Raw genomic sequence first — 22405 nt, forward strand, 5'->3', positions numbered from 1 at the left:
GAAAGACATTACAGACTTTTGATGCAAAACAGCTTTGAAATCCCGGTATATTTTTGACATGATGTCGAGGTACTTTTGATTTTAAACATAACGCTTAATTATAAGGGGGGGGGGGAGACACACACCCAAGAATGAATATATTGAAGAATAAATCACTTTCATACATGTGAGATTTTTTTAAATGCCTAACGAAATGGTACTATACCGTGCTTCTGACAAGAGAAAAGCTAGGTTGAGTGGCTGTTGTTCGACGTTAAAAATCCATTCGTTGAATACAGTCTAAGCTGTGCAACGTTATACTGTGTGCATTTGCTTTATTTCCAGTGGTGTATGACTTGCTCTCCATTACTTCTGCAGAAACCACTTTTTCAACACTCATGTCAAATGCCATTGAAAAGCTGCCACTCAAGGAGCTGCACTATTTCCTAAGCAGAGCTCACAGTTCTCAACATTGAAACTGTCTGTTACACAAATTTGCTTGGCTTGAGTGGATGAGCTAACAATATCTCCCAGCCAAACCAGTAGAAAAAGCACCACAATGTAACGGAAGTCGGCTTTTTCATGGAAAGAGGTTGGGGAAATTATGGGGACACAAGTTCATGTGATCAGGGCAGATTTAGGCCATTTGGCCCATCAAGTCTACTCCGCCATTCAATCATGGCTAATCTATCTCTCCCTCTCAATCTCCTTCTCCCCATAACCCCTGACATCCATACTAATCAAGAATCTGGATATCTCTGCATTAAAAAATATCAATTGACTTGGCCTCCACAGCTGATGATGAATTCCCAGATTAATAACCATACAACATACACCACCCTCTGACTAAAGAAATTCCTCCTCATCTCTTTCCTAAAAGAACGCCCTTTAATTCTGAGGTTATGACCTTTAAGATAACAGAGTCAGGGGATATGGGGAAAAGACAGGAACGGGGTACTGATTGGGGATCAGCCATGATCACATTGAATGGTGGTGCTGGCTTGAAGGGCTGAATGGCCTACTCCTGTACCTATTGTCTATTGACCTCTGGTCTTAAGACTCTTCCACTAGTGGAAGCATCCCCTCCACGTCCACTATCCAAGCCTCCAACCTGAGCCCTCGGATATTTTCCACACCACATCCAATCATTTTGGTTGCTTCTGGTGATGCAGTAGCAATCCAGGTGAAGAAAACTACTCTCCAAACTCGATTTTCTGGCTGGAGTTAATAGAGGCCAGTTCAAGTGAAATATAACAGAAGATATAATCATTTATGCAAAGTTCATTCATATCAAACCCAGGTAATTCCAAATGGTTTGCAATTTAAATATAATCGCACATTGAGAAGCAGTAAATGTGGATTCAGTTGTCAAAAAACGTAACTCATTAATGAAATTATCTTCATTTCTCCCCCTTATATCTTTTTGTATATGTACAGAATTGGCAGTTTGAAATATCACATGAGGGCTCCTGATATTTTACCCTAGGTATTCAAATCTCAGTGCCACAATGAACTTGTTCTGTTTCAACTGGACATGGTGGCACAGCGGTAGAGTTGCTGTCTTACAGTGCCAGAGACCCGGGTTCAACCCTGACTAAGGGGGCTGTCTGTATGGAGTTTGTACGTTCTCCCCGTGACCTGCATGGGTTTTCTCTGATATCTTCAGTTTCCTCCCACACTCCAAATATATGCCCGTTTGTAGGTTAATTAGCTTTGGTATGAGCGTAAATTGTTAATGTGCGGTGATCGCTGGTCGGTGTGGACTTGGTGAGCCAAATAGCCTGTTCCTGCGCTGTAGCTCTAAACTAAACTAAAATATTAAAAATTAGTACAGCATAACAATATTAAATGTGCAAAAGTGATTATGATAGGACCACCTACTATGACTACAGCAGCCACCAGTTGGGTTAGTTGAGTAGCTACCCGAAATTCTGCATATTTCACATGACTACTGTACTGGTGTTCTCCCAGCTAAAATCGTTTATTTGTTCTACTTATAATTTCCGTTGCTTTCTACTTAGAAACAGAGCTTTGTACTGTGCTCTCTCAAACATGCCCATTTAGCAAACCAGCCCGTGTTGATCAAGCCACTCTCCTCCCCCCACAATTAAAACGAATCCCCAGTGAAAATGGCAATATAAAAATGTTTCTGAATAGAAAAAGCACGTCACTGAAGGGGAATTGTAGGTGTGGGAGCTAATCATTAAAATCAAGAAAAATACAAACTTTCCTTTACTAATGCTCAAGATGAAAAAAGGTGCATTAAATCTTACAGGGAAAACACAAACATACATGTCTGAAAATTATTTAGGGCAATAATACTCAGTACTCTGGTAAATAATCTTACTTAAAATCTACGTTACACACGGACATTGGTATTTAAAATCTAGTACAACAAGGCAATTGTAAATGTTAGTGAAAAATGATGTCTATTTGCCATTTGGGAAGTAATGTTTAGGTTATATTCCAATGTGAGGTAGTCCATTCTTGAGAAAACACATTTTTTCACATTCTTTAAAACAATTCTACGTGCAAAATACAAATCCTGATTTATTGACCTACCAATCATTTCAGTCTCCCCCGCATCAAAATAGTGATACATTAACAGGAGGAAGGACAGAGATCCTTTGTTTAATAATTTGTTAAAAGGGGATAGCTGTTTACTTTAAATGCCTTGGCACTTCACAATTGCTGTGATTTTAATCTCAGTCTAAACAAAAAAAATTGCAGTTTAAAAATGATATCTGGATTATCAACTGATAACTACTGACTTCATCCATAATTACACTCACATCATCTTCCCAAAGTGTTGCTCCTATGTCTTATGCTCACATCTAAGTCCGACTCCCACTTCAAATTCGAATTTAAAAGAGAGTTAGATAGAGCTCGAGGGGCTAGTGGAATCAAGGGATATGAGAAGAAGGCAGGCAAGGGTTACTGATTGTGGATGATCAGCCATGATCATGGTGGTGCAGGCTCGAAGGGCCAAATGGTCTCCTCCTGCACCTATTTTCTATGTTTTTATAAAAACGACATACTGCAATTGCACTTTAAGATTCTTTGATTGTTTAGTTTAGTTTAGAGAAACAGGCCCTTCGGTACCCACCAACCAGTGATACTAGGGACAATTTACATTTCTACCAAGCCAATTAACCTACAAACCTGTACGCCTTTTGAGTGTGGGAGGAAACCGAAGATCTCTGAGAAAACCCACGCAAGGTCACGGGGAAAATGTACAAACTCTGTTAACAACAAGCACCCGTAGTCGGGATCGAACCCGGGTCCCTGGCACCGTAAGGTAGCAACTCTACCGCCACGCCACCGTGCTGCCCGGGTTGGTTCTGCTCATAATCACGGCAAAAGGGATTATGTCTTATTACATGCTTGAAAAACCTACCTCTGGTGAAAGAAGGTGGACTTTGGCGAGTTAATGGACCAAACCATGTTAAATGACAGTGTGTGTATCTGTGGCCCTCTGCATGTTTAGCTAGAGGGAGATGTCTAAGACAAGATACTGATCAGATATCCCCTGGACCTCTTATGTATAATGGTGACCCAACACTCTTGTTCTGTTCACAGGCTCTGCATCTACAGATTACCTCCAAAATATGTAATAGGCAAGTCAATAATGTCGATAAAGTGCAGATAAGCAGCTTGGTCATTCTTGATTTACATCATGGACAACGAAATCTCAGAATTTCAGTGTGCGACTTTTTGTCCCTATCGGTTAAACGGCATTATTTTATATCGACAGTCTTTACAAATAAAGCAACTCCAATGACGGTAGATAAAAGCCCTTCTTGCAGAAGCATTTACAATTTGGATTACCTAAACTACAAATCAAAAGTAATTTGGGATATTTTGAAGAATTAATAAGTGTTATAATTAAAAATCCTATTTCTTTAATGAACATATATGAAATAAATAAATGGTTACATTTAAGATTTTGCTGGAGATTGCATTTAATATTCTTTTCTCATATAATTAAATGTAACATAAAATGCTATAAAATATTACAGGAGAATCCAAGCTGTATTTGGTTAGGATAATGGAAAGAGTGTAAAAAAAACCTTGTATGTTCAGTTCAGTTCATTGTCACATGCACCGAGGTACAGTGAAAGGCTTTTGTTGTGTGCTAACAAGTCAGCAGAAAGGCAAAAACATGATATGACATTGTAAAGGGTTAAAAACAAAAGGTAAAGAGAAAATTGATGGAACATTGTTGAAAATAAAAACATTCAAGGCAATAGACAATAGGTGCAGGAGTAGGCCATTCGGCCCTTCGAGCTAGCACCGCCATTCAATGTGATCATGGCTGATCATCCCCAATCAGTACCCCGTTCCTGCCTTTTCCCCATATCCCCTGACCGCTATCTTTAAGAGCCCTATCCAGCTCTCTCTTGAAAGCATCCACAGAACCTGCATCCAATTTAAGCATCCAATTTAACTCTGAGGCAAAGAATTCCACAGACTCACAACTCTCTGTGAGAAAAAGTGTTTCCTCATCTCCGTTCTAAATGACTTACCCCTTATTCTTAAACTGTGGCCCCTAGTTCTGGGACTCCCCCAACATCAGGAACATGTTTCCTGCCTCCAGCGTGTCCAAACCCTTAACAATCTTATACGTTTCAATAAGATATCCTCTCATCCTTCTTAAATCCAGAGTGTACAAGCCCAGCTGCTTCATTCTCTCAGCATATGACAGTCCCGCCATCCCGGGAATTAACCTTGTAAAACTCAAAGTAAAGCTAACTAACAAACACATCAAGAAACAAAGAAAAATGGAAAGGGTTACTGAAAGACTTGTCCAAAAAAAAAACCCAATAAATTATTGTCACATGATGAAAGGCATTACATTTCTGCAACTTTGCTTAAAATTGCATTCAATAACTTATTTAAGCATAAGTAAATTTAACCTACAAATTCCCGGCAACAGTGTGGGATAAACCTAAACTGTATTGTCATTGCAAAGAATGACAAAGGACAAGCAATGTTATAGGTTGTTTCTATAATTTCAGCACATGGCTCATGTTACTTGTAGCATTGCCTATCCGAATGTTTTCTTTTGAAGTAATTTTGTGTTTCTCCTTAATGTTCAAACATATCATTTTATTAAACCAGATGGATTAAAAAACAATTAAAGAAATTAAATGTAAAAACCTTCATTATTCATTAATTTAACTCTGACTATTTATCAACACTTGTAAGATTAATAATGAAATATTCCCTTGGAGGCATCATATTTACACTCAGAATCAAATTTAATGGATTACATCTTTTACTGCAATATTTAACAATATTATTAAATCAATGATAGTTGGCATAGATTATACAAAAATATTTTCCCTCATTATGACTATTACCAAGACACTGTGTGCATCTTTTACTCTGTCCTACGATGAGCCACTACCTTGTCATTATCCAGCATCAACACATATTGACTGAAGTTGCAAGTGGCAACTAAAGGCCCAGTCATGCTCAATTAATTCTCATATATTGATGTTGAATGATACTGCTGCTGGCTGGATACCTTCAGAGACTGCATAATACGTGTTTCAAGCAAGAAATAAGGTGATCTTTCCACCATAATTGATTCGTTCATTTACAGAATTACAGGAGTGTAACAGAATAATGATCATGATGTAATCTGCCACCTGTTAACATTAAGTGGAATGACCTTTCGCATGAACACTGTGAGAAGTTTATTGAACTCCACAGTAAATCCCCATTCTGTCTTGCTGCCTTTTGCTTTTCCTTCCGCTCCAGGCCCCAAAATGGTTCATTCCTTTCCACCAGCCCAGTTCCTACCCCTCTCCACCAGGTCATTTCAGATGGAAGTGCCATCTAACCATGGGCGGAAATCGTTGTTAAAACATGGGGGGGGGGAGAACGCACCTACATCTAGACCTGACATCTACCATCTATGACAGGTTGGCAACCTACGGCCCACGGGCTAGATTCGGCCCGTAACCCGAAATCATCCGGCCTGCAGGCGTTTTTTTTCTCAATTGGTTTTCGTGACCTGGGAACTGCAGCCATACCCAGGGCGGGGCACGCAGGCGGCCTGGGTGCTCTAGCCAGACATGCCAGCCGACTTGGAAACTGCAGATTCTTCGGCCCACTGTGTCTGTGCTGCCCAGCAATCACCCCGCACACTAGCACCATCCCACACACTAGGGACAGTTCGCAATTTACCGGTGCACTCAATCTACAAACCTGCACGTCTTTGGAGTGTGGGGCAGGCGAGCCGACCTGGGAGCTGCAACCAGCCCCGAGTCACACAGGCAACCTGGACTGGCTGTAGTGCCCAGGTCACAAAACATGGGGGGGGGGAATTGTCCCCCACCTCTCAAAATCTCCCCCCCCCAACCTCCCCAGGATTTCCGCCCATGCACATAACAGTACATCTCCTGACCTCTGCAATCCACTTGAGGTCAGATGCCAGCTCAGAATCTAATAGCGGAGCTGAAGGGCCAGATACACTTTGTTTCTAGCCAGTCAGCCTGACAACAACCTCGTCTACCTCGAAGGGCCAAATGGCCTCCTCCTGCACCTATTTTCTATGTTACCCAGTCAGTCCTCCCCATAAGTAAAGGGTGGCACGGTGGCGCAGCAGTAGAGTTGCTGCCATCCAGATTCGATCCTGACTATGGGTGCTGTCTGTACAGAGTTCTACCCATGACCTGTGTGGGTTTTCTCCGGGTGTTCCGGTTTCCTCCCACACTCCAAAGACTTGTGGGTTTGTAGGTCAATTGGCTTCAGTAAAGATTGTAAATTGTCCCTGGTATGTAGGATGGTGCTAGTGTACGGGGATCGTAGGTCGATGCGAATTTGGTAGGCCAAAGCGTCTGTTTCTACATTGTATCCCTAAACAAAACAGCTAAAAATAAGAAACGGAAGCAAATGGAGGTTATTTGGCTCTTCACATCTGCTTCAATAAGATTACGGCTGATCTTCTGCCCAGTGCCAATTTTTTGCACAAACCCTACATTCGATGATTTCCATAATAGCTAGAACTCTATGGACCACTGACTTGCAAGTGCTCAATGCCTTGCCTTCTGCACATCCCCTCATCTCCCTGGAAGCCATCTCCACAGATTGACTGCTTTCTGTCAGAGAGAGAAAAGAAATCTCCTCAGGTTGCTGGATACTGCCCCTTTGCTTTGAGACTGTGATCCCTGGTTCAAGATGCCCCAACGCTGGAAAACATCAGCTCAGCATCTACTCTGTCAAACACATTAAGGATCTTGAATACTTCAAACGAGAACAGAATTTGAATGGGATTGCTGAACTTGGAAGGAAAGGTAAGTAAAAGTAGATGCTTCAGTCTATATATTTTTTTATTTTAATACATTTAGTAGTTTCATTCGTTTTTATTTTTTTATAATTATTGATATCGACTTGATCTGGTTTAAAAATATCAGAAGGTCACTCATTGTCTCAACATCCACTGCCTTAGGTTATTGTCATATGTCGATCATTCTACATTGCATCATGACCATGACAATAAGGACCCCAGCCCAAATATGACCAAATTCTGGGCAGGCAACACAGTGGTGCAGCAGGTGGAGCTGCTGCCTCGCTACAACAGGAGCCCTGGGTCTGATCCTGATCTCGGGCCCCGTCTGTGTGAAGTTCGCACATTATCGCTGTGACCATGTGGGTTCGTCCGGGTGCTCCGGTTTCCCCCCACACCCCAAAGGGATGGGGATTGGAGGTTATTTTGCCCCCTGCAAATTGCCCTTTGTGTAGAGAATGGGATAATGCAGAACTAGTGTGGAGAGGTGATTTGTAGGGAGGAACTACAGATGCTGGTTTAAACCGTAGACACAAAAAGCTGGAGTAACTCAGCGGGGCAGGCAGTATCTCTGGAGAGAAAGAATAGGTGACGTTTCGGATCGAGACCCAGTGATTGAGGGTTGGTGCGGACCCGGGTGGCTGAAGGACCTATTTCCATGCTGTATCTCCAAATTAAACTAAATGTAAAGACAGAGGAAGATTCTGTGACAATGGGAGTCATAAGTAGTGGTGGAGGGTGCAGTTAAATGAGGCAAAGATAGGGCCATCATAATCCTGCTAACTGCATTTTGGGGGTCAAAAATACTGTATATATGCATGTGGTTCCACATGCACTAATGTATTACATTTTAGCTGTAACGTTACAAATTATTTATTTACCTTATTCTTTGGAATGGCCGAGCACAGCTCCTTGAATTTAGGCATCAGAAAAATCTTAGAAAAAAAAATTAAAAATTGTATTTTCATTTTTTTTTTCCATTTATAAAAGACGATTTTCTTTTCCCTTCTACGGCAGGAATATTTCAAAAATATGGTGTCTTCTTGTGACAAAGAGGGTCAAACGGCCTTTTCTATGAGTGCTATTTACATTTCTCTACGATGCAGTAATGGGGAATACTCTCTCTACCGGTTGAGCGGTGCCTAGAAATTGGACACATTTGTGCAGTTTTTATGCAAGATTTGCACTTAAGAGCCATTACCCGCAGGTTAAATGGTGTTAGTGATCTTTTCCAAGTTGATTAGTGACCGTTGGAAAATTGGTCTCGGCAATTCTAAGACAGATTCACCTTAATGTATCTAATGCGCATCTAATCATGCTTTCTGATGCACAGTGGCCACCTCTGCGTTGCTGTTAAAGATGTGATCTATGGCCCCATATTTCACTCACGGGGAAACAAATTCTACACACACATCAAAGTGACATTAAGTAAAGAAACCCCACCGCAACATCAATGTTTTCCCCACAGCCTCCACCAGAACCGTTTCTGCGTGTTCCGTTTTAGTCTGCATGTATCACTGACCGAGATTGCAGCATCTCTCTGTTTTTGCCACTTTGGTAACTATCCTCTTGATGAGTCTAAATCTCACAGTGGTTTGTGCCACATGGACAGGGGCGAGGACTTTGACCAGTAAATAGTGAGGCAAATGCCCAAACACACAGAAGGCACCATGTTAGCCACACCATTGTCCTCTCATCTTTGATCCTGCCGTTTAATGGCCACCATGGATTATGCCTTTGAGATCTGTTCAAAGGGGTCAACACGATAATATACAAGCCACAAGCTCTGCGGGCAGCATCCAAAAACATGAAGGTAACATTTTCACATGTGGTTCAAATAGAATTTTTTTCTAAACCAGTTTCTCCATTTTTTGTGGGTTACCCATTTATGCTGCTATCCTACAACAGCTTGGATTTAGCATTTCTAGCAAAGGTGTGCAAATACTCTGAATCTCATATCCCGAGTGCCAGGTGATTTATGCCTACTGTACCACACAGGAAGAAAGGCAGGAACTGGCATAAAATATTGTCCTTCATTGGATGTTATGTGGGGTTGAGGGGAATTTAACCTGGAATTTGTAGCCCAGATCGTTAAATATTACAACTCAAGTCACGCGAGCACTTGTAATATTTCTTACTTTTTTGTTGCTAAGTGTATTAATCCACAACTCAAATGGCACAGTCATCAGTAGGCTAGAAGTTGTGTTATCAAAATCAGCACATTTGTGAATTTTCTGATAGCCATGTCTTCATGACAAGATACATTAAACGGTGACATTAAAAGTATTGTAATACTTTTACATTAAGAAAAGGTGAATATAAAAACCCTTCAAAAGCAAGGAGAGCCAAAGTTGGGTGTATGTAACAAAGTGATAGGTTAATCATTTCACGCAATTATCTCCATCTCCCACAAGATCGCTACTTACAGGCTGAGGAGTTGGTTTTGGTTCCGTTGATTTCACATGGAGGTGTATCATCATAGCTTGCAAGCGTTCTTTGTCTTTCGCAAGCTGCAGAAACAAAATACATGTTAAGATTCCCCAGTAAAACCACAACAATCAAAAACAACAGCTTGCACACTTATTAATCGTCCTTAGGTTGGATTGATGAAACAGATTTCACGCTGCCCATCGATCACCCGTTCACAGTTGTTCTGAGTCCACCGAGTCCTTCTGTGTCGGCACACAGTCTGATGAAGAGTCTCAGCCCGAAACAACGGCTATTCCTTTTCTCCGGAGATGCTGCCTGACCCGCTGAGTTACTCCAGCACTTTGTGTCTATCTTCATGGTAGTTCTATGTTATCTCACTTTTGCATGCACTCCCAACACAATTTAGAGAGGCCAATGAACCTACAAACTTGCATGCCTTTGGGATCACAAGTTTATGTCCTGGGGGTGTAGAATTAGGCCATTCGGCCCGTCAAGTCTACTCAGCCATTCAATCATGGCTGATCTCTGCCTCCTAATCACAATTTCCTGCCTTCTCCTCATAACCCTTGACACCAAAAATGTGTCCATATCTGCCTTAAAAAATATCCACTGACTTGGCCTCCACAGCCCTCTGTCGATGTCGAAGGAAACCCAAGCAGCCACAGGGAGAACATGCAAACTCCACATAGATAGCACCCAAGATCAGGATTGAACCTGGGTCTCTGTGGCTGTGAGGCAGCAGCTCTCCCATCTGCACCACGCCGATATCATTTCAGTGACTGCAGCTTCAGCATCACAGTAACTGTTTGCATTGCAATCTTCGTTTCTCCTGCAGACAGGGGTGTTGCAGACTGTTTCCAACGTGCGTTGGCTTTGTTCTTGTTTCCTTTTCTCGCTACTTGGCTGGCCTCCATCAAAAAACATCTGTGCTATTCCATTCATGTGCTCCTGACGTTTGCTGGACTTCATCACAAAATTAGCTTTCTCTCGCCGATAATCAAACATATTGTCCAAATGCCATTCCCTTCACGCTCCACAAATGATCACTTGCAGGGCTAGTTTTTGGACTAGGAGCTAAATGCAGCCAAACCTGTGCAAACAATTGCAAATATATTTTGTGGTTACAAAGACCCAATGTACCATATGTGCTAGTTTTATAAACATCATATGAAAAGTTGTCCCTGACCCCAGGTGGAATTAGTTAACACTGAGGGCTCCCACTAATTGGTCCATTTACAGGCCTTCAAGGAGACTCTTAAAATTAAGCGGCTTCTTATGAGTTCAAGGACACTAATGGGCGTTTAAAAGCTTTGCAATATATATTTTAACTTGCCTAGAAGATGACCACTACACAACAAAATAACTTGCAATGAATCTGCAGATATCTTTTCAAATGGCATTTTAAAATTGAATTAATCCCAGATTGCATTGATTAAAAAAAACTATTTTTTGTATAATAATTATATATATTTTACAATGTATAATTGTAATACATTTATGGTTTATGTATAATTCATTCCATGTACTAATTTGGAACACAGTACACAGTATATAGCAAGGAACATTTTTTCAACCTAAACTATGTTGTTAAACTATGAACCTGCTGATCCCCACCTTACAGGCAAGTTGTAAAACTTGAAAACCATACACATTAGGATTTTTCACAACATTAACCTATACTGTTTGCATGTGTCCTGGAACATAACTGAGAAAAAATAAATGTTGTATTCAGTCATTTACTCTTTTGTTTAAACATGAAATCCTTGAGGGTAAATTTCATTCTGTATCACAACATTTTTGGAGTAATGACTTGTGGAATCTGTAAGGACAAATTTCCGTTGCTCAAATGGTTGCAACATAGGGATTGCCTGTATTCCAATATCATAAGTGATAGGAGTAGAATTAGGCCATTCAGCCCATCAAGCCTACTCCGCCATCAATCATGGCTGATCGATCTTGCCCTCCCAACCCCATTCTCCTGCCTTCTCCCCATAACCTATGACACCCATACTAATCAAGAATCTATCTATCTTTGCTTTATATACATCCAATGACTTTGCCTCCACAGCCTTCTGTGGCAAAGAAATTCCTCCTCATCTCCTTTCTAAAAGAACTTCCTTTAATTCTGAGGCTATGACCTCCAGCCCTAGACTCTCCCAATGGTGGAAACATCCTCTCCACATCCACTCTATCCAAACCTTTAACTATTCTGTATGTTTCAATGAGGTTTCCTCTCATTGCAATATGCTGTACAATTGTGTCCACAATTGTGGGAGCTGTAGAGGTCGGCACATTGTTTTATTGTTAGGCAAATGAGTTTAACTGGAACCTTGGAGATGAAACACATTGTGAAAGTAAATGTACTTTTGTACACAATTTTGTATACAGTGCATCGAATGTGAAATAGTTCCAGTCGGTAAAAATTAATTGATTATTCCAAGTGGGGTCTAAATTGTTATTAATACCACAGATAAAATTACATTCTCATGAATCACGAGCAAGAGGAACATTGTCCTGTAATATCGTCCCTACGACGATATGGATGCAAGATATCCATTTATTTCACAGTCAGGTAAAGGCTCAAGGTTCTTTGACGTTAAAATCTATTAAAAAAATCAGATTTTACAAGCTAATCTTACAAAACAAATTCCTAATGAATCTGACAGCATGTTGTGGGATGGGATGAAACGGAATGACAGGTTTTGACATTCTGCTCTGACATTTCTAGATCATTTGCCGTTCATAATCATTTATTTCTAATGATTGACCACAAGCTACCATATTAATCAAATTAAATTCTAGTAATATAGTTAAGAAAGGCATAATAAAGGTATTTAGGTTAAGGGCTGATTTGAATTAACTTTTTACGGAAGTAAAAGGAAGTAACACAGAAGGGAGGTAGAAGTATTTTGTGTTGGGTTTGAAGGTGAGAACAGAGCAGCAGAAATCTGGAACTTTCTTCACGAATGGCAATTAACGTCAGGGCAGTTGTTAAATTTTAATCTGAGATTCTTGGACTTTCGATAACAAAAGTTCTCAAGGGATATGGAGCAAAGCAGGTGCTGGAGTGAGGCAACCAAACAGTCATGACCTTTCTAACTGTGGATCAATCAATCTTAAGGGAATTAGCAGTCTATTCTTTCCACGTTCCCAAGAAGTCCATCAGCACCTCTCAAAGTCAGCTGGGCAATATATGATCTCCTTGCCAGCTGCCTGATGTGATGTGATGGGATTTAAATTCAGAAATCCCCAAGACCTGCTCAACCAAATCTCTGTAACCCAAACCTTTCTTAACTTCATAAGTCACAGAAGCAGAATTAGGCCAATCGACCTATCGAGTCTATTCCGCCATTCAATCATGGCTGATCTATCTTTCCCTCTCAACCCCATTCTCCTGCCTTCTCCCCATTACCTTTGATACCCGTACTAATCAAGAACCTGTCAATCTCCGCTTTAAAAATACCCAATGACTTGGCCGCAACAGCCGCCTGTGGCAATGAACTTCACAGATTCACCACCCTCCGACTAAAGAAATCCCTCCTCTCTTTTCGCAAGGAATTTATTTCATTCTGCCCTCTGTCGTGGCACATTCCTAGTCTGGCTTCAAACATCTGGTGAAGCACAAATAGGAAGGAGTACCACTTCAATCTACATGGTACTAGTGTAAATATAGCCTCTTCTTCCTCTTAAACAGTCCATTGGGAGGGGTAATGCCTTAGAAAACGTAGCAAGACATACTGGCCAGTCCTGCTAAATGCACAATAGATCATGTCTGTGTGTAGCTTGCTTCTGAAATTCTGTCCCAATGGAACTACATTTTGGAAGCAGCATAGAAATTGAAGATAATAGAAGTGCAGAAAAACACACAAGGAAAAACAAACACATTAGCTAAACACAAAGTACTGAAGGAACTCAGCAGGTAGAGCAACATCTGGGGAGAGAATAGGCAGGTGATGTTTCAGGTTGGGACCCTTCGTCTTGGTGATTATGACTAAAGTCTAGCAATTCTATAATATGGAAGGATTATGTAAACATTATTAAGAAGGGAATGATCAGCAAATAAGACCATAAACTGAGGCAGGTGTTGGTCAGTGTGTACCTGTTATCTCTGGACCTCTTGCCATGACAAACCAAATGGTTACTTGGGTGAATGCGTCTCTTTCAAAGAAAACTTACCTGTAGTTCCAGCTGTTGTACAACCTGCATCTGTACTCGACACTGCGCTGTGCTTCTGTCATCCAGTGCATGCTCATTGTTGAGATGTCTGAGAAGAAATGAAAACTGAATTCTTTAGATTATGTATTTCTTTAAAATAGAAGAAAAAAAACAACTATTGTTTGGGGGGCCCCCTCTAAAACCAACACCTAGATGCATAGTGTTTAAGAAGGAACTGCAGATGCTGGAAAATCGAAGGTACACAAAAAAGCTGGAGAAACTCAGCGGGTGCAGCAGCATCTATGGAGCGAAGGAAATAGGCAACGTTTCGGGCCGAAACGTTGCCTATTTCCTTCGCTCCATAGATACTGCTGCACCCGCTGAGTTTCTCCAGCTTTTTTGTGTACCTAGATGCATAGATTTAACACTTAGGTTTCAAATGACATTCAAAATTTCAAAAGTAGTGACAATGTCCATTACGGTTTCCAAAAAAAACAAAAAAACCCTCAATCCTGACACAAAAATGAGATGAAATCAACATTTTAAAGTGAAAATGTAAAATCGCATCTTCCTGTGAAAGTACTGTTTTTTGTAATTCACCAGAATGACAAGAAATGATTTTACCTTCAGAAACGTATGACTGAATATGCATAGCACATAAAGCTTTCGGTGCCATTAAAAAGCAACCAACCTTTTTCTTCACGAAGGTCTCCTTATTTTCTGAGCTTTAACAGTTAATTATGTCATCAAGATAACAGAAATCAAATGAAGCCAGAATGAAGGCAAGGGACAACAAGAATAAGAAAGATGGAATCTGTCACAAGCTTGAATTATGAATATAATTATGCATGATTATTTTATACTGCAAAGATGTTCCCTTTTTCTGCACGTTTATAACTAATCTAAATAAGTACCTTGCCAGCAGACAGCATATTTCATGATTTATATAAAATGGTCTAGATAAGGTTCGCATGTGAAGGAAATATGATTGGAGGATTTTATCAGCCTCTGCATGAATTACTGTTTGAAAATGCTTATGCAGTAGCATTTCATTAATCATTTAATCATAATCCTAGCAGGATGTTTGAACTGATTTCACAAATACCCTTTCATTTCACTACTTCATTATGCTCACTAATGGATCCAATATATTATATATATCATAAATTATATCAGATCTTCAATGACCATGTAGGTCACTATCACTAAGCATGCCTTCATGCCCAGCTCGGCAGTTTAGCAAAATGTCGATCGTGCTTGTTTTCTGAAATTCATTTCTGTCATTTACTACACGTCACGGCAGTAGATAGACCACACCTGGCCACAGTTTTAGTATCGTTCAGTTCCGTTCAGGGTTTTACTCCCATAACCGAGAATGCTCAATAATCCTTTTGTGGACTACGTTACGATAGATGGGTCACTCTCATCGCATAATGACAGCGTGGGTCACAGTGCATAATTAATAGGAAATGAAATATTCAAATATGCTCTAATGCAACTCAGTGAAATGTGGTTTAAATAAAAAGGCTATAAAAGTGTGGAATTGACATAAAGAGAGACTATGAATGTTGGCATGTGTCACTTTTTAGACCTTGGATGAAGTGTATGCAAAGGCTTTCTCGTGAAATGTCAGTTCTTAATGCAAATTGCTGCACAAAAAAAATAAAGACCCCTTTTTGGGACAAAGAGGGACTTTTTTTATTTTACACACACACAGCCAGTATTTCATTATCTCCCCAGTATTTCCTCACATTTCAACCAAAAACAGAGTTAAATACTAACAAACATTGAGATTATTTTTCTCTTTCCATGGCCAGTGACTAGAAGGGGCAGGTTAGAAGACACATCAGTTGGCGTATATTTCCTAATCAGCTAATATCTGCAAATAAGTAATAACATTTATGGCATTTTTGTTAACTAAGTAAGAGGTAGTCCATGACTATTTGCAATTCAAATTTGGAAGGAAACTGATATAAACTGAGGCAAGTGTTTCGGGGTAAAAGTCATTTTATGTTTATTTGTGGAGGGTGAAATGTATAACATGCAGGTTGAATGACCATGTTTTAGATTTGGGCATAGAGTGTTGATTATCCACATCAATATTCACAATAAAATAATTTTTATCGTTGATTTTAAAAGCCAGGAACCATTTTTCCGATGTTGCCAATTTTAAACTACTGACTGTGTGTGATCTGTTCACATTCCAGCTTCCATTTTAACTGGACAGGTAATTTTAGATACTTTAAAATCTGCTGTTCTTCAGAAAACCAGTTAAAAAATTCCAGCTACGCATCTGATAGATATGCAAAATTGTGGCTGTGAAGAACTAGGTGGCAGGTTCATTGTGTAATTTAAAGCACTTTATATATGACTCAAATGTGGTAAAGAGGGAAGGCTTCTGACCAGTTTTTACATACAGTCGGTTTGACTGTCAAATTTCAGAATCTACACAACAAAACTAATAACTCACCAATAACTTGTTTCGTGCCGAAATTGCAAAATATACATTATTGGCACATTTTGCAATCTCAGTATGAAACACACTATGTTGATAAAATCCCAACAGAATCTTGTGTCTACTGCAGTTGTGATCTCCTTCCTTAAGAAAATATTTCTTTGACTGAAATTGCCCTATGCTAGACCCATTACCAAGGGAATTATGATGCTTTGTAATCTTTGTTCTTTGTAAAATGCGTATAAACGGATTAATAATTTTGATATTAAATAAATCTACCACAAAATCGTCTTTTGAAAATATTGTACTGATAAAAAAAAAAGGCATCTGAAAGGGCACTGTAGTACATTAAATGGTATTAAATACTAAAACATATAAAGAAAAGAGAAATAAAAAAGGAATCAATTATTGGTAAAATAACAAGCGTAATAATTCACCTACATATTTTCTTTACAGGTACGAACACCTAAAATTAGTATTGAAAATCAAATTTAGTCCATGTACATTCAGGTTGCAACTCAAATCATTTTCTAACTAGGTGCACCAGAGATTTCAACTTGTTGCAATTTCCAAATGTCTTTAGACTTTGTGAACCGCAAGTAACCTGGCTCGTTTGAGTTTGTGGATTCATTACCCTGTCACGATTTGTCAACATTTTTCTAATTCCCACGTCTGACCACAACAGCGACACACCCTCAAATGAAAATACTTTTACCTACATCCCATACTTCTACCGGTAAAATGGCTGCATGAAAAGTCACCTGTTCAGTTTACAATATTAGTATTAACTTGGTTTGTAAACTCTGCTGCCTCTGAGACACAGGTTTGTAAGTTGGAAAGACCAAAGTCCAAGAATCCACACTGACATCCCAGAGGGCAATACAGAGGGAATGCAACACTGTGAAGAATGTCATAAGATCATAAGTGATAGGAGTAGAATTAGGCCATTTGGCCCATCAAGTCTATTCCGCCATTCAATCATGGTTGATCTATCTCTCCCTCCTCACCCCATTCTCCTGCCATCTCCCCATAACCTCTGACACCTGAACTAATCAAGAATCTATCTCTGCTTTAAAAATATCCACTGACAGCCTCCACAGCCTTCTGTGACAAAGAATGCCACGGATTCACCACCCTCCGACTACAGACATTTCTCCTCATCTCCTTCCTAAAAGAACGTCCTTTAATTCTGAGGCTATGGCCTCTGGTCCTAGACTCTCCCACTAGTAGAAACATCCTCTCCACATCCACTCTATCCAAGCCTTTCACTATTCTGTATGTTTTAATTTCATTTGGACAGGTGTCAAAATAAAGGCTTGTCTGCCCACTTGGGTGAGTGTAAAAGATCTAATGGCCTTAAATGAAAGAGCAGGATCGTTTTCCTTGGTCTTCTGCCTAGTATTTATTCTTCAATAAACATTACTGGTCATTATTGCAATGCATTTGTAGGGACTTGCTATGCAACAGCACACAACATGACTATACTTCAGAAATACCTTTATCCAATAAAGCACTTTGGGATATAGTGAAAGGGATACGAGAACAAATTCATTTTATCTTTTAATCTGGGTCTGCTTCAGAAGAGAACATATCTTCCTTCCATCTTTCATAATCTGTTATTTCACTGATTTCTTAAAATTTCAGTTGAAAGTACCTATCTGATCTTTTGAATATTCGACTTTTAATATAGGATTTAAATAAATAAATCTAAATTTAAAAATGATTTAATTATCCCAAATTAATGCATCATTTACATGTAGTTTATCTATTTTTATTCAAAGTAAAAACTTTTAAAATATAATGGATGCCAATATAGACAAGGAGGAGACTGTGGGCCCATTTTGCTAATTTTCCTTCAATATTTTCCATTTTCCCCAAAGAGATGCAACATCAACCTTTTCCTCTTTTAAGATTCATATTTAGTTTTAATAAAGGGAATGATCAAAATATCAATAAGGATTGTTGTTCCTCAATTGGAAAAGTAAGTTAATGATTGTTCCAGATCTAGTATCACTAGAGGGCACTGTGGCATTGAGGTCACTTTGACCCTCTTAGACCACCTGATCAAAGGTTTTAATAGGAACAACAAGCTGTTAAATACAACCAGCTGGATCACCAAAAACAATAAATGCTAAAATTGGTTCTCGACATAAAACTATCAACTAATATCAATGGACATGCAGCAACCAGACAGCTAATGCACAAAGATCAAACTTTTGGGAGAAATCAAAAGGTTCAGTGCAGATAAGATTTGTATAACTGTCCCTTCAAAACTTTTTGAAGAATGTGAAATCACAGTGAATAAGTTCATAAGTTGTTGCATATTTGTCTCGCCATGTTTAATACATGCTTTTTAAAATTACAAAGCACCAACATTGCAAATCTATATGGAAATGTTTTGAATGCACACGCAGCAAATTCTCAAAACCCATGGACCACTTTAAATAAAAGTGTCTTTATGATTCAAGGTTTATTTAAATGCTTTGCTAAATTTGAATCGTCTAGACAAACAACTGAACGACACCACGGTGAGCTAATAAAAACAAGTTTCAAAAAACCCGCTCATAATATGTCTTTCTTTCATTTTCCACACAAGTTTAATCAGAACTCGGGCTATTTTATGTGAAATTTTATTAAAGGAAGCTGATATTAAAACACAACAGTCAAGTGTTAGTAATTTGTTTTTAAGTGCTACATTCCATTCTCTAAAGCTGTTTGTATACTACAGTATTAAAAACAGATGGGATTGTATCACTGTCTGAAAAAATTACCTAATCTCTTAGCCATTTGAGTACTGAAACTTTCAGTTCCAAAATGTGACAGTGGTCTGATTACTTTAGTAGATTTTCTTTTGTGCAATAACGTGACAATTATTAAATCAGGCTCACGATTTCTAAACTCAAGGCAGCCTTATTATTTAACTGCTTTGAACATTTTTTGTCACTGACAAAGCCCATTATATAAAGTGCTTAAACAGCAGCAATGTTGTGCTCATTCAATAGTTAGGTTATATGACATGCTCTCGCAGTGATGTCGTTAAAAAACTGATTTAACATGTGAACCGCTATTAAGCTTTTCTTCCGAATTGATCTGTTGCTGTTCGTAGTTGAATTCCTACGAAGAAGTGGTTTGCAAACAATGCTGATTATCACACAGGATACGAGTACCTACTGCCACTATATTGATTAACACTAACTGGAACAACAGTTGGCCAATTATGCTTGACAGTTAATTAATAACCAGAGGTTTATGAACTAGTATTGCAGCTAAATTTAAAAATCTTTCAATCTTCTGAGATGCAGCGCAGAAACAGGCCCTTCGGCCCAACGAGTCTGCGCCAACCAGCTATCACCCCATGCACTAGCACTAACCTACACATTAGGGACAACTTACAATTTTTCTACCAAAGCCAATGAACCTACAAACCTGCATGTCTTTGGGGTGTGGGAGGAAACCGGAGCACCCGGAGAAAACCCACGTGGTCACGGGGAGAATTAACAATTTCCGTACAGGCAGCACCAGCAGTCAGAATCAAACCCGTGTCCCTGACGCTGTAAGGCAGCAACTCTACCACTGTGCCACCCTTATGGCATCCGTAAAAATGCATACTGTTTAGAGAGATTTATTTTATTCCCCTCTTATGATAGCATTACTGACAATTATGCTATTGTAGACATGTTCAGATTGGTAACTGGGATAGGTTCACATCAGTCCAGATGCATAAAATAACTGCACAGCATAACTTTACATCACTTTAGTTTCTCTCACACCTCCCACCCCAGCTTATCCTCAACGCTGCCAAACTACTGTTACTAGCCTAAGTCTAATCACAAATCCCACACAGCCATTCTGCCATTTAATGAGCAAGTGTACAACAATTCTAAACATTACAGATGGCATCTGACTTGAGAAAATGATGAATCCACTTGATTCCCGAGTCAGTTAAATGTGAATTGAACAAATACTTTAGAAACTTACTTTAAAAACTGTCCAAACTCATCACAAACTGTCTCGCACCCTGGCCATTTACACACACCGTGGCCAAATAATGGATGGTTGCACCCTTGGTCTTCATGGGATAGGCTGCAAATAAAACATACATACATATATAACCAACAATAGTGCAAACAATAAAAAATAAAGGCTCCAAGGAAAGCTATAACATGCAAGCCATAAATATTGTAGGAAAGGAGCATTAAAAAAAGTGGACGATGATAAAATTTGTTCTACCCAAGATCCTGCTGCAGCTGTGTGGTAAATGTTTATACAGATTCCCACAGATCAGTTATATTTACAATGAGGTATATGAAAAAGCGTTATAAAAGGGTTCATGCATCACAACAATTGCATAGTTCAACCTGCAGTGGTAGTGGTTTTCAGAGACAAAATAGTAGTAAGTGGCAATTTAAGTTATGCTTATTAAATCAGTACATTAAGATCAGAAATGTAAAACATTGGCATTTACTAATATTGCAAAGGGAGAAAAGATCGTCATTGCATTACAATCCTCACATAGATATCGTCTCTAGAAGAAACAAACTTTGAATGTTGGTAAGTACTTAATGAAGTAAACACATCCATATCGTTAACCATCAAGCTTCACTGCAGCCTTTTGCTGGTTGTTAATGTTAAACCAGTCATTTCTTTAGTATGTGGTAATATTTACTGTAAAAGCAATAAAAGCAGGAAACAAATATTCACTGTTAAAAATTAACCGTATACACAGCTAAGATTGCACACTATTTAGCATTACTCTGAATTTAGAAAGGAATAAAAATGCAATTGCCAAGAAATCCATCCCTGGTCAATGGTGGTAAATGAGTGTACTCTGCTTCCAAGGGTCATTCCACTGACTTCAACAGAATTAATTTGAGAGGCAGAGTACAAAGAACTGGACACTCAACGCATTGCCAAATTATAGTTCCTGGGGAACGGCTACCATATTTTAAATGTTTACGTTTGTTGTTTCTCCAGCAACCAATGACAATGCCGTACTGAAGAAATTATCTAATTCTAAATTTTATTAGCTATTTATGTTGGCGCGGACTCGGTGGGCTGAGGGGCCTGTTTCTCTAAACTCTAAATCTGATAGCATGTCTTTGCTTGTTCAGATATTAGTAAACATTAGCAACCCTGCTAATCTACTACAATTTGAGGAAATTTAGTCCATCTTTGATGGTCACTGGTTGAACTATTCCTACATGGGAAATGGTCCCAAGTTATGGGAGTAGAAATAGGCCATTCGGCCCATAGAGTCTACTCCGTCATTCAATCATGGCTGATCTTAGCCTCCTAATTCTCTACATGGGAAATGTGAGGGGATGTTCAAAAGAACTTAAGGCACCTTTTAGTGGATGTAAACTTAAAGAAAAGCAATTAAGAAGTCGTAAATCTATCAGCTTGTCTTCATGCCGAAGAAACGTGACAGAGGGGAGCAAAGTGAAACCATGGGAAAAGCAGTGGGAACTAAAAGCTAGCAATACTCCCAAAATAAACTTCTGTTTGTGATTTAGTATTAAGTGCATTTACCTATATTGCTCATCTTCTAGTTATAACTGGGCTGAAAGGAGGATTTGACTGCACTTCACGAGGCACAATTGATCCAGGTCCTGTGGTGAACAGTCAGATGCTATCTCTGAACAACTGAGTCATAAACCGCGTCCCCCGTTTTGCATTACAATGTCATCAGGATTCTCATTATTAAGATACTTCACAATTATACTTGAAGCACCTTGCAGAGAGGCTCTGGTTTAAAAGAGCATATTCTGCAAAACTTAAAGAAAAAAGAGAAGGTCCCGAAAATGTTACTTTTACATTCAAACATTACATTCAGCTGGTCCCCTTCAAAGATAGATTCAAGCTTTCATCTGAAACGACATCACTCCAGTCCACAGATAATCATAGCAGAATTTAGTGGTTATTATTCACCTTTCTTTTTATGGAGTATCAACATGCTGAGTATTTCTTCTGGTGAAGTACATGAATTTGTCCCTAGCCCCAACCAATGACACTTGAAGATCTGTTGTTAATTTTGACAGAGGCAATGAAAATTATCCCACTGATTGTTGATTTATTTTATGAACATAAAC

At 39.2% G+C, this 22405-nt stretch overlaps 1 protein-coding gene across 20 annotated transcripts in view; it reads right to left on the reverse strand.

Annotated features, from left to right (window-relative positions):
* The window catches only part of foxp1b (forkhead box P1b), a 474222-nt gene that overhangs the window by 44612 nt on the left and 407205 nt on the right, over positions 1 to 22405 (reverse strand). For 19 of the 20 annotated variants that reach the window (XM_055647671.1, XM_055647675.1, XM_055647666.1 and 16 more), the window contains 4 exons: positions 20295 to 20399; positions 13883 to 13970; positions 9703 to 9786; positions 8158 to 8211 (listed from right to left, as the gene is read on the reverse strand). In XM_055647671.1, the coding sequence (XP_055503646.1) occupies positions 8158 to 8211; positions 9703 to 9786; positions 13883 to 13970; positions 20295 to 20399 (331 nt within the window). The remainder of the gene's footprint in view (positions 1 to 8157; positions 8212 to 9702; positions 9787 to 13882; positions 13971 to 20294; positions 20400 to 22405) is intronic. The other variant, XM_055647681.1, reaches the window with a different exon arrangement.

The sequence above is a fragment of the Leucoraja erinacea genome, chromosome 16, assembly GCF_028641065.1.
Source record: "Leucoraja erinacea ecotype New England chromosome 16, Leri_hhj_1, whole genome shotgun sequence".
Classification (NCBI taxonomy): Eukaryota; Metazoa; Chordata; class Chondrichthyes; order Rajiformes; family Rajidae; genus Leucoraja; species Leucoraja erinaceus.